The sequence below is a fragment of the Coenobita brevimanus genome, chromosome 111 (assembly GCF_032717465.1).
Source record: "Coenobita brevimanus isolate Jiangsu-jjx chromosome 111, ASM3271746v2, whole genome shotgun sequence".
NCBI lineage: Eukaryota > Metazoa > Arthropoda > Malacostraca > Decapoda > Coenobitidae > Coenobita > Coenobita brevimanus.
This window is the reverse complement of record NC_137064.1, coordinates 11,424,498-11,440,034: the sequence shown is the minus strand read 5'-3', so window position 1 is coordinate 11,440,034 and position 15,537 is coordinate 11,424,498. Positions and strand designations below refer to the sequence as shown.

General features: G+C 40.7%; 1 protein-coding gene across 1 annotated transcript; it reads right to left on the bottom strand.

The window, feature by feature from the left end:
• Window positions 1–5,079: 5,079 nt before the first annotated feature.
• Window positions 5,080–15,284, bottom strand: LOC145417816 (troponin C-like). The gene is made up of 6 exons (XM_080286438.1): window positions 15,201–15,284; window positions 11,755–11,782; window positions 10,419–10,562; window positions 10,109–10,228; window positions 9,733–9,864; window positions 5,080–5,105 (listed from the first exon to the last, which is right to left on the bottom strand). Exons 1-6 carry the CDS (start codon window positions 15,282–15,284, stop codon window positions 5,080–5,082), a joined length of 534 nt encoding a protein of 177 aa, XP_080142564.1.
• Window positions 15,285–15,537: the final 253 nt, after the last annotated feature.

The window sequence follows — 15,537 nt, the reverse complement described above, 5'->3', positions numbered from 1 at the left end:
GGCGGACCTTCTGGTAGATCAGTAAAGTCTGATTTTATGAAATTCTAATCCTTAAACTGTTCCCTGCCTCAGTGGGATTTGAACCTGGGTCCGTCAGGACTGCAGGCCAACTCTCTACCGATTGAGCCACATATGGGCAGTACCCCCTCATACCTGGACATTTTTTGGGCCTTAGAGACATAATAAAGGTCATATGTTTCAGACATTGTACTAAAGCTATAGCTACAAATAACGAAAATATGGGTAGTCACCTTAACAACAGTAGACAGCAGGCCTGATGACCTTAAATAACATGGGTTCCAAGGCGCGGCAACACTTACAGCGCCGCACTCCCCACCGCACCAACACTTCCCTCCGCAGACTCCTCTTGATCACCTTCCCCAGGAGCATCAAAGTCACTCACTTCGGCCATAAACCCTTCAAAGTCCAATGCTGACACTTCTGACATTGCATCCTCTTCATCCTCATCAGGAACAGGAGCAGATGATGTCGATAGTTCCGCTATTTCACCAACTTGAGCCCGCTGTGTGTAGCTTGTTATGAGCGTCTGTCTTCTCCTGTTTATTTCTTCCCTGTGCCTGTCTGTGTAGAAACGGAAGAGTTTGTCGATACCAACCAGAAGTTCCTCTGTTCTTAGGTTGCTCACTTCCTGTTCCTTCACCTCTTCCTTGAGCTTATCCATGGCAGCAAGGATCTTGCTAATGTTTGACATACACAGCTGAGTCCTGCCTTGCATCACACTAGGCTGCTCAACTTGACTCTGTCTGGCGCATCAACATGATGACACGTGACGCGCTCTGTGAGGGGTGGTCGCGCACTAGTAGAAAATGGCATTTTTGAGCCACTCCTTGCCTCTGCCTCGCGTTCTGTGTGGTAAACTCGCGCATTAAAGGGTTTTTGGTTATGATTTTTGGTCACTCGTGCACAAGGCGAATCGCCACTGCAGTGACGTGCACTGTGCGAGCCCACTGTATGTATATAGTGGTAGATGGTGGCGACCATCATCCACTCACTTGATATAGTGCTGCCTACTTCTTCCTCAGCCTTCATTTCTTTATTTATTTTTTCTGTGGCTGCCCTCCTCTCTTCCTATTTCTCCCATCTTTCCTGTCTCTTCTTATTGCTTTTCTTTCCTTTACAGGCGGCTTTACATTGAGTGACAAGCCAAATGGTTTCTTGTAAACCAAGAAACCATTTACAACGCTGGGTGGTAACCATATAACCAAACCATACGTGCTCCCTACGTGTCAACAACTGGGTTGGTGGAGGGTTAGTGCCCCTCCCTGTAAAACAAATAACTCAAAGTCAATGGCCACCCCTAACCGGATTATGGCGTCTGGCAATTGATTGATATATATATATATATATATATATATATATATATATATATATATATATATATATATATATATATATATATATTCATCATCATCATAATCATCACCATCATCATCATCCGATCATCTCGACCTTCTTTTCCACCCTAGGTCAGGGTGAGGAGTAGCAATGTCCACACAGCCTAAATTTGCCCAATCTAATTTTTCCACGCTTCCATTCACTTATCACTGAAGCCTCTGGAATCCTGGCTCTGTCGGATACACGTCCTGTAGATTCATATAAAAGTGTCCGATAGAGTCAATCCGGACGCTGCCACGTCAAAAAGGGGTGCCAGATCCTTGATCACGCACTTCTCGCAACATTCATCCAGCCAGCTCGATCTCTGGTCATTTCTCTAGCCTCACTGACTTCGAAACTTCTCTTCCTTACACACTCATCCACCATATCTCCCCACCTTCTCATTGGCCTAATTCGCCTCCTCCGTCCTTCAAATTGGTTCAGATATACCTCTTTCATCACTCTAATGTTATCCTTTCTCTCCACATGACCATACCATCTCAGTACACTCTCTTCGATTCTGGTGTCCACCGGCTTCCTCACTCAACATCTTTCACGAATCACATTATTTCGTATCCTATCCACTCCCTGTACTCTACATACATTCCTCAGCAGTCCCATCTCCACTGCTTTGACTCCTGACTTTTCATTTTAATGCCACACCATAGTCTCACATCCATATGTTAAAGTTAGCACTAACACTTCTTCACGTAATACTTGTTCAGGTGCAACACTCAAGCCTCTGCTTCTTATCAAGGCCTTCATTACACCAGGTACTTTTCTTCTTTGTGTCCCTCTACTGTACATCCCATTTCTTTTGCACATTTTCCTCTCCTTTCTATTAGTGTTCCCAGGTAATTGAACTCTCACTAAATCCAGTCTCTCTCCATTCACCGTAACATCGCACTGGGAGTCACCTTGCCTCTCAATAAACATCACTTTACTTTTTTCTACATATACACTCAAGGCACGACGCTCGCAGACATCAGCAAAACTCTGCCCTAGCCTACCAAGTTCTTGTCCGGGATTTGCAATTAGTACTGCATCATCAGCATACAACAAATTTGAGATATTCCATCCATCACCATTCATTACTAACGCCATTCCCCTCTCCATTACTCGTGTTTTTGCTTCTTTCATCATCCCACCCATATATATATATATATATATATATATATATATATATATATATATATATATATATTGAACAACCATGGGGACATCACACAACCTTGTCGGATGCCCACACCAATAGTGACTCATTCACTTAGATGCCCATTAACCCTTACACATGCTTCATTACCATCAAAAAAATTCTTGATGATACCTAGCAGCTTACCATTTATACCGTACATGTGCAGAACTTTCCACAATCCTTCTCTGTCCACTTTGTCAAATACTTTTTTTCCAGATCCATGAATTCCTTGAACACCTCAGGGTCCTTCTCACAAGCCATCTCTGCTATCTGTTACTCTGCAAATATTTGATCCACACATCCACTGCCACTCCTATAACCACGCTGTTCATCACTCACTAGGACATCTGATATCTGTCTTACTTTATAACAATTCGTCCGTATTACTTCCCTACCATACTCAATAAACTTATGTCACGGTAGTTCTTGCACTCACTTGGCTCACCTTCATTTTTGTGTAGGGGTACAATCACAGCCTTTTTCCACTCTGCTGGCAGAGTTTCACTCATCCATGCTTTCTTTCATATCTCCAACAAGCACTTCAATCCACTCTTTCCACTACACTTAATCATCTCTGCATACACCACATCAACCCCAGCTGCTTTCCCATTTTTCAGCCGCTTCACAGCACTCTTCTGTGCTAGTGTCACGTCTCCAGGCACTGCATTCCTTCTCTGCACACCCCCAAAACCAATCATCTTTACAGCCGCTCTATCTATCTATCTATCTATCTATTGCCAGACGCCTCAATCCCGTTTGGGGTGGCCACAAACAAATCGCCTCCAAGTCGCCCTGTCCCCCGCCATTTCACTGCCCTGCTCCCAACTCACACACCCCTCTCTCATATACCTCTCCACCCCATCCCTTCATCTCATCCTCGGCCTCCCCCTCCCTCTTCCCCCCTCCACCTCACTCACATACACTCTCTTCGTCAGTCTTTCACCCTCCATCCTCTCCACATGGCCAAACCACCTCAGTGTGCTTCTCATAACGCTTCCTATCACATCCACATCAACACCACAACGCTCCTTTATATCCTCATTCGTCAGCCTGTCTCTCCACGTGACTCCACAGGCTCCTCTTAAATAACTCATTTCCACTGCTCTCACTCTTGACTTGTGTCCTTCCAACAATGTCCAAGCTTCACTTCCGTACGTTAGAGTTGGTATCACAATACTGTCATGTAGTAACTTTTCACTTCCATGCTCACTTCCCTGTTTCTTATCACTGCTTTCAAAGAACCAGCAACCTTTCCTCCCTGCTGTACCCTTTCAAGCACTTCACCCTCTAAACCTCCATCCTTACTCATCACACTACCCAAGTACTTAAACGTACTCACATTTTCCAATTCCTCACCATCCAACCTCGCTGTACATTCACTGGCTTCACCTCTCTCAAAGACCATCACTTTACTCTTCCCTACATTCACCTTTATCCGCTCTGCTCTCTCTATTCCCATTCATCAGGTTTTCAAAATATTCTTTCCATCTGGTCCTTACTTCATCCCAACTGGTTAATAATCTGCCACTTATATATATATATATATATATATATATATATATATATATATATATATATATATATATAAATATATTTATATATATATATATATTTGTGTGTGTGTGTGTGTGTGTGTGTGTGTATCTATCTATCTATCCATCTATCTCTCTATCTATCTATCTATCTATACTGTATGTATATGAGAATAAAATACTGAGAAGGATTCTTGGGGTAAAGTGGCAAGACAGAGTTATAAATGAAAGAGTAAGAGATATTACGAGAATGGAACCAGTTGATGAATATGTGAGACTGTCTCGCTGGAAATAGCTGGGGCACATATAGAGTAAAGAAGGCAGTTTAATACAGGATGTGCCAGAGTGGACTGCTAGAGGAAGAAGAGGAAGAGGTAGGCCGAGGGAAACCTGGTTGAGGACAATGAAAAAAGAAGCAGGAGAGGAGAGTTGGTGGGACCTGAAGGAGATGGCAAGAGACAAATATTGATGGAGAGAGTTCATCGAGGCCCTATGCATCCCATGGGGTGCCACAGGAAATGACTGATTGAATATATATATATATATATATATATATATATATATATATATATATATATATATATATATATATATATACAGTATATATATATATATATATATATATATATATATATATATATATATATATATATATATATATATATACAGTATACAGTATATATCAATAAATGCTCTATTGACAGTCAACGTTTATATGGATTCATGGAAAATTGAAAAGCAAGGTAAGTGTTAATGAAAACCACGGAAATTCAACTATGTAACACGTTTATTTGGCATTATACAGTAAGATACTTTTGACTGTACTACGAGTGACAATACTATCACACAACACTTTTGTTGTACTCAGCAAAATACATACAAGTGAAACACAGGAACATTAAGAGTTGAACGGACTATGGCGTACAGGAAAAATAAAGAGGCCGGGAAGGACCAAGCCTAGCCGCTCATCATCTCCATGAACTCTGAAATAAAAATGATTAACCAGGTGAGTTAAAGCCCCGCCTCAGTACTGTGCCATCAGAACTTAGCAGCAGGAGCTGGCTTATTATCTGAAACACTGGAACTGTGTGAGTGGGTACGCTTTATAATTAAATAAGACTTGCTTCACCTTGTGGTCGTCCGTTATGATTGCCATCCGGGGTCAGGCAATAGTGTATATAGTTTTGCTTAAAGGAATAAACCGCATAAAACCTGAATAAAATTATTCTTCATAAAAACCTTTTCTCTTCATTTTCGGGTCTAGAATGCTCTCTATGTGCATGTATAGACGATTGGTTGTTTCGCATGAAAACTCTCGTTTTGCAGTTTCTTGAACACATTTCCTAGTAGTTCACGAAAGAATGTAACTTGTACTGTGGACATACAATTCGTTCACAAATATTCACAACTGGTTTACGTTAATGTCTCGATTAAATAATGATTGGTGTGATGTATGTACTGACTGCTACGTAGACTTATATCACGAACGGGAACGTGGAATCAAATGAAATCCACTGAAACATATTCTATACACAGTATTGTATGGCACACAGATCCTCCCTTTACATACCTCGCACCAATGCCATTCTTACTCACAGTGACCCTTTGAACATTGTCATATACACAACTCCTGCCATCTTGACACCAATCCTCTTACATCCCCCTTTTTTTTTTTCCTCTCTCTCTCTCTCCTGGTATTATGTTTGTCTTCTTATCTCTTTCCTTGACAGTATTTCAGCCACCCTTACTCGGCTTACTCTCACAGGCACCAAGCTAGATTCTTAAGGCTAAGGATCAAGATAATACTTATAAACAAGCATCCAGTTTGTGATTGATTATGACGATAAGATTTCGTTAGCTTACAAAACACCTACAGTACATGACGCATTATCTGCAGGGCTGTTGTTGTATTTGTTGTTATTGTTTTTGTAGATTCATCTGGACTTGAGCCAAATGAAATTCAGGCTGAAGTTGCATCTGTTGCAGCCTACCATCCTCCTTTCAGGGGGTAGGGAGGGAGCTGAGGGGTGTTTCTATAATCAAGCAAATTTGGCAGCCGATTGTATCAATGGCACTGTTTGAAGGCGCACCTCTTCAGCACCAAAGCAGAGATGCAAAGACACTATAATCTCCAATGTCGGATTACCCAGTAGGCACTGTAGGCATGTGCCTAGGGCCCACACCCTTGAAGAGGCCCCCATTTTTTGACAAAAACACAAAACTTAAATAAATACATGGATAAACGATGAAAATTACACCAGTTGGCAGTATTCAGCATATAATGATGGTCTGAGTCAGTTAAACCACCATCTGACCACGTTGCAGCCCAAGGTCCCCGCCCTTGAAGGGGCCCCCATTCATTAGAATATAAAGATAAATGCTTAAATAATTAAATGGTTAAATGACGAAAACAGCAGCTGCTAATATCAGACAAGGTCCAATGATGATCATTAAAATCTTCAATAATGACCCCCTAACCTGGGTAGTGGCCTCATACCTAGTTTAGCCTAGGGCCCCCAACGAAGTTAATTCAGCCCTGATAATTTCATCATGGTTTTCACAACTTACTGTCAGAAAATGGGGCTTGCCTACACTTTCGCACTCGTCAGTCCGATCATGACTCTTTAGTGTATTTTTGCTATATCCACATGACATTATGCAGTCTAGGAAAGACTTGTCAAACTGAAGGGTCTACATCTAACCCATCTAGTGTGAAAAGTCACCCATAAACTGAATATAAGCGACTGGAGATAGTTAGAGCATACTAAAAAAAGAGTATGGTATCAGAGTGTCGGTCTAACACAGTAAAACATCGATATAACGAACCCTTTTATAGCGAACTTCGGATATAACAACCCACCATTTCCACAGCAAAATTCTGCCGGATATAGCGACCTTTGGTATGGTCACTATATCTGGCAGAAGTTCGCTCCCTGGCATGGTAAGTGTACTGTAACAGTACTACATTACATTATAGGCATTGTACTTATATGTACTATTGCGGCCAGGAGTTGTTAGCCACCCTCGTCCAACCAACCCGTGTATGTGGCAGCGTCGCATTCACGAGCACAGAAGTTGCCTTTGATGCATTTCTGTCAAAAAATATCTCTTCACCTTTGGGCTTGTACTAATGCATAAAATATTAGCAATATTTACTCTGAACGTATGACTCTGATAACACGAATATATCATGTTTATTTTTTGGTAACTATATTTTCTCATACAATACCAAGCAAGTGACTTAAATATGTTTCTTTGATTTCACTCCACGACTTCCTGTACTGTAGATTTGAATCAGCGAACACAAAGAGTGAACAAGTTCGAAGCATTCATTTGTTAGAGAGAGAGAGAGAGACAGACAGACAGAGAGAGAGAGAGAGAGAGAGAGAGAGAGTGTGTGGTGGGCGCCTGTGAATTTTGGGGAAATGAGGTGGAGGCAGACTGGCGCAGGGAAACGCAAGGGATGAGAAACCCTGGATTCCCGTGCTCCATTGAAAACAGGCCACAGTGTGAATATTTCTTCCATCAGTCACTAGAACTTGCCTTGCTTTGTGATAAAGGGTCCTTTTTATTTTTTATTTTTTTTAAGGATTGCTATCGGTGGAATAATGAATTAGGAGATAAATGCTGTTGATTTAACAAAAAAAAAAAACTGTGCTTAATTTGCCTCTCTGTCCAGAGAGGGATATCCAGCTAATGAGAAAAATTAGTCATGAGTTTTCCAGAAATCTCCAGGTGCCAACCACTAGAGAGAAAACAAATGCTAATATAAGGCATTTAACAGAAGTTACGAAGCCTGCCTAATAATTTGACAAAGTCAACTGGCGTTACCCAGAATAAAACTCATCTTTCATTTTGTCCGACGAGACGTTATCCTTGGATAAATAAACTCCTTCGTCATCAACCAAATGAAAAATTCCCTGTTTAGCTCGAGCACGTTATTTACTCATATCGCATATAATCATGTGTATGTAGCCGGAATGAAGCCCATTATCTAAGGCCTGGCAACCTCCCTGTAAAGTGTACTATTTTCTACCGAGAGAGTTAAGCGATGAGACTCATCTATCGTGTAAGGAAATCCACCCCGCCTCTGTGTGTGTGTGTGTGTGTGTGTGTGTGTGTGTGTGTGTATGTGTGTGTAGAATTGCGAGTCATCCGCCTTGTGGAGCGTGGTATGCCGGTTGGTAGGTTGGTGACTTGGTGGGTGCTTTGGTTATTGTAGGCTGGTGGTTTCACAGGAGTATTAGGTGGAGTGGGTGGGCGAGAGGGAGGGAAAGGGTTGTTGGGCTGGTTAAGTGGGGTGGAGTTGGGTTCGTGCACTAAGTGGGGTGGGTGGTAGGGCCACCCGTAGGATAAGGCAAAAGACAGGTTTATGTCGTCCTACTTTTGAGACATATTGTACTGAGTTAGGTTGTGGGTATGTGCGTTGATGGGTGGGTGTGTAGGTGGATGGACGATTTGTGGGAAAACAGGCCTCTGGGATTAGGTCACTTGAGTGAATACGTCCGAGTTGGGAATAGATCAGTGTGCGGAAAATTGGTCCAAAAGGATATTATTCTTGAATCATGCTGAAGTAGGTATATATATCCAGTGGGTTACAATAGGTCCATCGTGCAATACGTCTGTCCATCGTGCAGAGGTCTGTTTTTCAACTGCACCACGTCGGAAAATAGGTTTATGGGGAAAATAGGTTCATTGTGAAAAATATGTCGATGGGTATAAATCCATGTAGGTAACCTGCATCCATGGAGAGATTCAAGATCGACGGAAAAATTGGTCCATGGGGAGAAAATACATCAATGGGGAAAATTAGTTCTTGGGAAAATAGGTTTACGCAGAAAAGTAGGCGTCATTTGGGCATAGAAAGCCAACCGAAACGAAAGGAAAAATCCGTGTAACTGTGTTGAGCACTTCATTTCTCCACCTCATTCCTCTAAAATTCACTGGCACCCACTCTCTCTCTCTCTCTCTCTCTCTCTCTCTCTCTCTCTCCCCTGGTAACAAATGAATGCTTCGAACTTATTCACTGTGTGTTCGCTGGTTCAAACTTACAGGAAGGCGTAGAGTGGAACCAAATATACATATTTGTCACTTGCTTGGCTCTATATGAGAAACAAGTTATTAAATAATCAGTATGATATATTCGTGTTATCAGAGTCAAACCTTCAAAGTAAATATTACTATTGCTTTATGCATTAGTACAAGCCCAAAGCTCAAGGGATATTTTTCGACAGAAATGCATCGAAGGCAACTTCTGTGATCGTGAATGCGACCCTGCCACATACACGGGTTGGCTGGACGAGGGTAGCTAAGAACTCCTGGCCGCAATAGTACAACTTCATACAGGATTGTATTTACTGTACATATATTGTGTAGCTACATAAACCATTGAATTCTCCATGTGAAACTTCTTAGAGTACTGTAAGTTGTGGTTGCACACGTTGGACTGAATGACTCCACACATATAGCGACCATGGGTTGGTAATCCCTCGGTTAATAACGACCATCTGATATAGCGAACTTTCAGATACAACGACCCCCCCCCCCAATTAGTTCGTTATTTCGAGAGTTTACTGTACATACGCCTATTCCATCTGATCCTGCACTGACCGTCAAAGTCGAGGGTGCCGGATCCGTCCTCGTCCACCTCCTCAATGATGCCTTCTAGGTCCTCCTCAGAAAGCCTGTTGTCCAGCTCCCGCAGGATCTCCTTCAGGGTGTCTGTAGTGATGTACCCGTTGCCTGCGAAAAAGATGTAGCTTATCAACTTTTGTACAGAGGCTCAGAATAAATTAAAAAACGGAAAAGTGTTAGTATTAATTTTTTTTTGTCCTATTTTTTTTTTTTTTTTTTTTTTCATGATCAAGCTGATCAGTCTCCTGATCCATCCAGCTGTTAAATATTCGAAACCCATAACCGTACTGAAATATTTCTTGAGTGAACATACTGGTCCAGTTGAGACTAAGGACCAATCTGACAGGCTCACCTTCCCTATCGTAGATCCTAAAGGCCTCCCTCAACTCCTCCTTGAGCGCCTCCTCGTCCTCCTCAATTAGGAACTTAGCAGCTAACTCGACAAACTCTTCGAACTCCAGCTCACCGGAGCCTAGCGATGAGAGAGGCACGAATAGAAGATCATGTCATAATTTGAGAAAGGAATTTCATGCTAAACAGTGCATGGAATGATAAAAATTATTAGTAGAATCCTCATACTTTTACACTAAGTGGCTGAAACTGCCGTGGTCTCTGGATTTTTGCATGTTAATTCGTTAATGAATGAGTTACGTGAAACCTACCGTCCTCGTCAGTCTCTGCAATGACCTCCTGAAGGTTCTTCTCAGAGATCTTGACACCCATCATCCTAAGGATGACACCCACAGTCTCAGGGGTGATATAACCCTTCCCGTCTGTGTCGAAGGAGTCGAAGGCCTTCTGTAAGGCTGTAAGGCAGGCTCGTTAGTGTAATGAATAAGCACTGCTAAGCCTGGTCAGTTTTAAAGAAAAGTATAGCAAAATATATCAAGACGCTAAAATATACTCTCAGTCATATTCTTCTTTATCGAAATTGATGCATAAACTAGACTGAATACCTCCATAGAGTCAAAAGTTCAGTACCTACATTTATATTTTAATGTAACAATTCTTGCACTGGAATTCATGCAATAAGGTCAATGACATGAGGAAGACGGGGTAGAAAATATAAAGGAATATTATTCATTTTGGACAGGTGGATGTCTTTTAGCAAATAAAACAAAATTCAACATTTGGATTTTATCCTGATGTTTCGTTAGGAGCAAAACCTAACTGTGAGTCTTGTTTCCCTTGCTTACACATGTCCGGAAAAAGACCATTCTTTGGGAAATTACTTTTGTGGTAAATTTGCACTTTGTGCTGTCAGGGTTTCCATGCATTTATGAGATCATATACGGTAATTCATGCAGTATATATACCTCTTATTTGCCTGGTGTATGTGGCCATTTTAATTATTCATGACAAGTTGATTTTGAAGGTTTAGATAGTATCTTGAACTGGTGAGCAATAAACGGAAAATGGAGGATGGGTTGGAATAAGAGCTATTGCTCTGAACTGATGTTTATAAATTCCAACCGATACAACAAACTGTGAGATCTTCATGTTAAACTTTTTTGCCACTACATCAATATGAAAATATGGCAAACTAGCACGGGATGGATTTCTTGAGTCTGTGTGCTGGTGGGAAAGGAGTTACTGATGTCAATGATGCAGCACACTGTACCAGTAAGAAAGACTACTGTGTGGGAGTTTTACTAGTGGTGTGCGCATGTGGTGCGAAAGATACGAGCTCTGTTATGAGACTGTTGTGTATGATAGGCACTAATTTGTCTGTATGTTGCAGGGTGTATGATGTGCACTAGTATGTGGCTGTGTATGTGCAGGTATGATGTGTCCTGAGAAGTATGTGTGTTGTTATGTATATGATGCTTCTTATTATGAGTGTGCTGAGGTGTGTGTGATGTGTTCTGAATGTGTGCATTGTTTTGCTGTGTATGGCATATTCCTATATGTGTGTTGTGGTGTGTATGATATATGGCAGAAAATGTGTGTTGTATTATGTTATCTCTGCCACAACATGCACCTCTCCACCTCACGTACCTCCCAGCTGCTCCTCATCCAGCGAGTCCTGTAACATTCGTTGAGCAATATTGTTACAAGCATCACTAACTGACCAGCGGATCGAATGTTAAAGCAAAAACCATTTACATATTTCTAAAATGACACTAACACGAACTGATACTGACTGCCGATAGAATTAAAAGTTACTAAAAGTTTATTAAGCTTAATTAAGTGAGTAAGGTATCTTTAACTGCTTGTCCTCATGTTACATTAGTATAGCAAGAATTCAGCAGGATGGCTATTATGTTGATAGTCAAACATTATTAGAATGTAAGTATTGAAACAGTGAAAATAAGAGTTCTTGAAAGTTTTAAAACACAGCATGTGCCATAAAACTACTCATTGTTAAAGAGATCGTCATTCTTGAGCCAGGCAAGATGAAAGCTAAAGCAGTGCTACCACATGTCTGCAAAACGACAGCAAATGAAAGCAGGGGCATATATATATATATATATATATATATATATATATATATATATATATATATATATATATATATATATATATATATATATATATATATATATATATATATATATATATACTGGCGACTGACTGGTTGCTTGGAAAGCGCAGGCGAATAAGGAATATTAATACCAGGTCTTGTAGGAACATCTTTAATGGTAACGTTTCGCAATATCTCATTGCATCATCAGACCTAAAAGTAATAATTTGTTTTAGCAATGGTAAAAATATTTATGTCTTTGATCAAACTTTGCACTGAAAATAACTAAGAAATATTCTAAGGTAAATGGATATCCTACTTAAGTCATCAAAAAATAAAAACATTCATACACTAAAATGCACAAACCAGTGCAGTAAAAGCAAGAACATTCAGGTAAAATTTCAAGATAAGAATACATTCAAATCTTTAAAAACACAGCAGTTGAACAGATGAACTATTGTCACCGATAGTGGGTTTGTAGAGGTGTGTATAAAGTGTCTCCATGATGGGGAGGTCAGAGCTGTACTGGCTTCTAGCAAGGACTGTGAAGGAGGTTCGCTTGACAGGGTGATCGTTTGTGTGTGTGTGTTGTCTGATGGCACTAAAGGGTGGTTTAGTGACTGGTTTGCCTGTTTGAGCTGATGTACCTAAGTGTTCGTGTATGCGTGTTTTTAGATGTCTCTCTGTTTTTCCGATATATGACGCCTGGCAGCTATCACACGTATATCTGTAAACAACAGAGGACTCTAGGTGTATGGGTACTTTATCTTTGATTCTGAAGATAGTACCTATTTTTCTTGTACTGAAAATGACTCTGAACTCTATTTGTGGAAATGTGTAGCTGAGTAGTTTGCGTAGCTTGTTTCTCAGGTGAAAACTATGTTTACCTCTGTAATCGAGCTTAAAGTAAATAGTGTGTTTCGGGACAGTTTGAACTTTTTGAGCCACAGGGGTTAATAACTTGTTAATAGCTTTGCCAATGTAAAGGTCAGAAAAAAATTTAGGGAACCCGTTGTTATAAAGCATATTTCTTATGAACTCTAATTCCATATGAAGCTGAAAATAATCTGAACAAATATGGTAGGCTCGGTTAGTCAGAGTTGTTATCAAATTACGTTTATAATTTACTGGTATCAATGAGCTGAATTTCGTACATAATCCCGTGAATGTTGGTTTCCGGTAGACATTGGTAGTAAAAGTGATGCCTGGTCTGGTGATATTTATATCTAAAAATGGAAGCTTCTTATCCTTTTCTGTCTCAGCTGTGAATTCTATGTTTGGATGTCTCGAATTAAGGTGGCTTAAAAATCGTGGTATATGATCTGGAGATTTAAAAAGTAAAAAGATGTCATCTACATACCTCCTATAAAACAATGGCTTAAAATCAACTGGGAAATATTTAATCCAATTCTTCTCATGGAAGCTTAAGAAAATGTTACTTAGTGGTGGGGCAAGAGGGTTTCCCATTGCAACCCCATCAACTTGCCTGTAGGCTAAAATAAAATAGTACTTTTAGGTCTGATGATGCAATGAGATATTGCGAAACGTCACCATTAAAGATGTTCCTACAAGACCTGGTATTAATATTCCTTATATATATATATATATATATATATATATATATATAGATAGATAGGTAGATAGATAGATAGATAGATAGATTGATATTAGATAGACAAACAGATACGGTAGATAGACAGATTGATGGATACATAGACTGATATATAGATAGATAGATAGATTGACAGAGACAAAATAGACTGATAGATAGATAGATATAGTGTAAAATGGGAATAGTTAATTCAAACGATGGTGAACATGATTGGGTCGTTTGGTGTACAAGAAGAAATTTAGTGGCCGAGAATGTATCATTGACAGAAGTGAAAGCTGTAAAAAAATGATGAATCGGAAGGCAATAAGTGTTGATGAGATGTATGCTGCAATGATAAGATGAAGGCAAAGTAATGAACTGTTTGTGAGTATGCTTAAAAGTCTAATGAATGAAGGAGGACTATACCTAGTAGCTTGGATTGGAAAAGACTGCATTGTTGCCGTCCTTGGAAAGAACAGATTACTGAGATGACGGCAGACACTATGGTAAAATAAGTCTACTCAGAGGTGTACATACTGTATATAAAAGAATGGTGATGAAAGAGTTATGACAGATGTCAGAATAATCTGGTGGGTGCGGAGGATCATTTTTGGATTGATAAGGGATGTGAGGATCTTTTTTTTTTTATGTATGGAAGATAGCTGAAAAAAAAAATGTATCTGGAAAAAGCATATGTGGGAGTGACCAGACAGTGATTTTTAAGGTATTATGTAAGTATGGCGTGCTTTTGGTAGGTATTATGTAAGTATGGTGTGCTTTTGGTAGGTATTATGTAAGTATGGTGTGCTTTTGGTAGGTATTATGTAAGTATGGTGTGCTTTTGGTAGGTATTATGTAAGTATGGTGTGCTTTTGGTAGGTATTATGTAAGTATGGTGTGTTTTCGGTTGGTATTATGTAAGTATGGTGTGCATGGTAGACTGCTAGGCAGGTTATGTTTTAAGAAACTATGTAATGAAGTCAGGTCAGACAATGTTCTGCTACTGGTACCATGTAATCCGGTACTACATGTTTCATGGTCGGATCGTCGGCAACTAAACCGGCACCCTCATTGATGTAGGCCAGTGAGGAGGATGACTAGACACCCTGCAGGATGAAAAACAAGACCTGTCATAGGGTTGATGATCAATTTATGCCAACGGCCATCTAATATGGTAGGTGGAGCTCGTTAGCCTTGATTGGCAATCCACCTCTGATGTAAAACATGGATAGCCATAGTCAGGGCTTCCACGCCCCTGTCCACAGGCTAGTGGTGAGTCCTCTCCTGACTTGGGAGGTTGGGGAGGGGTTTGCATCCTCTCCGTGTAAAAAACATCCTCGCTCATATCAAGAGAAGGAAGAGGGATAGGGGTCAGTGCTATTGCCTGACCCTGACCCAGTTTTGCTGGGGGGTCCTCCCTCGGGTGTCGGCCTGGCGGGACTTTTTGGGCCCTGCAATGTTGGCGTCCACCATGATGGTCGCTGGGTAAAGCCTATGAGACCCCAGCAAGTAGATGATGGGGGGGGGGGTGGACCCCCTAGCCCAGATCCTCCTTTGGATTCGTGTCGTGGTGGTGGAAAGGACGCACGAGCCTCAGGCTCCAAGCACAAGTTTAACTTTAGGAAGGCATAGCAGGTGGGGGATTAGAATGTTCTAAGCCTTTCAAAGGATGATTGACTGCCTTCGCTGTCACAAGAATTGGGGTGACTGGGGCCCGGCATAGTTG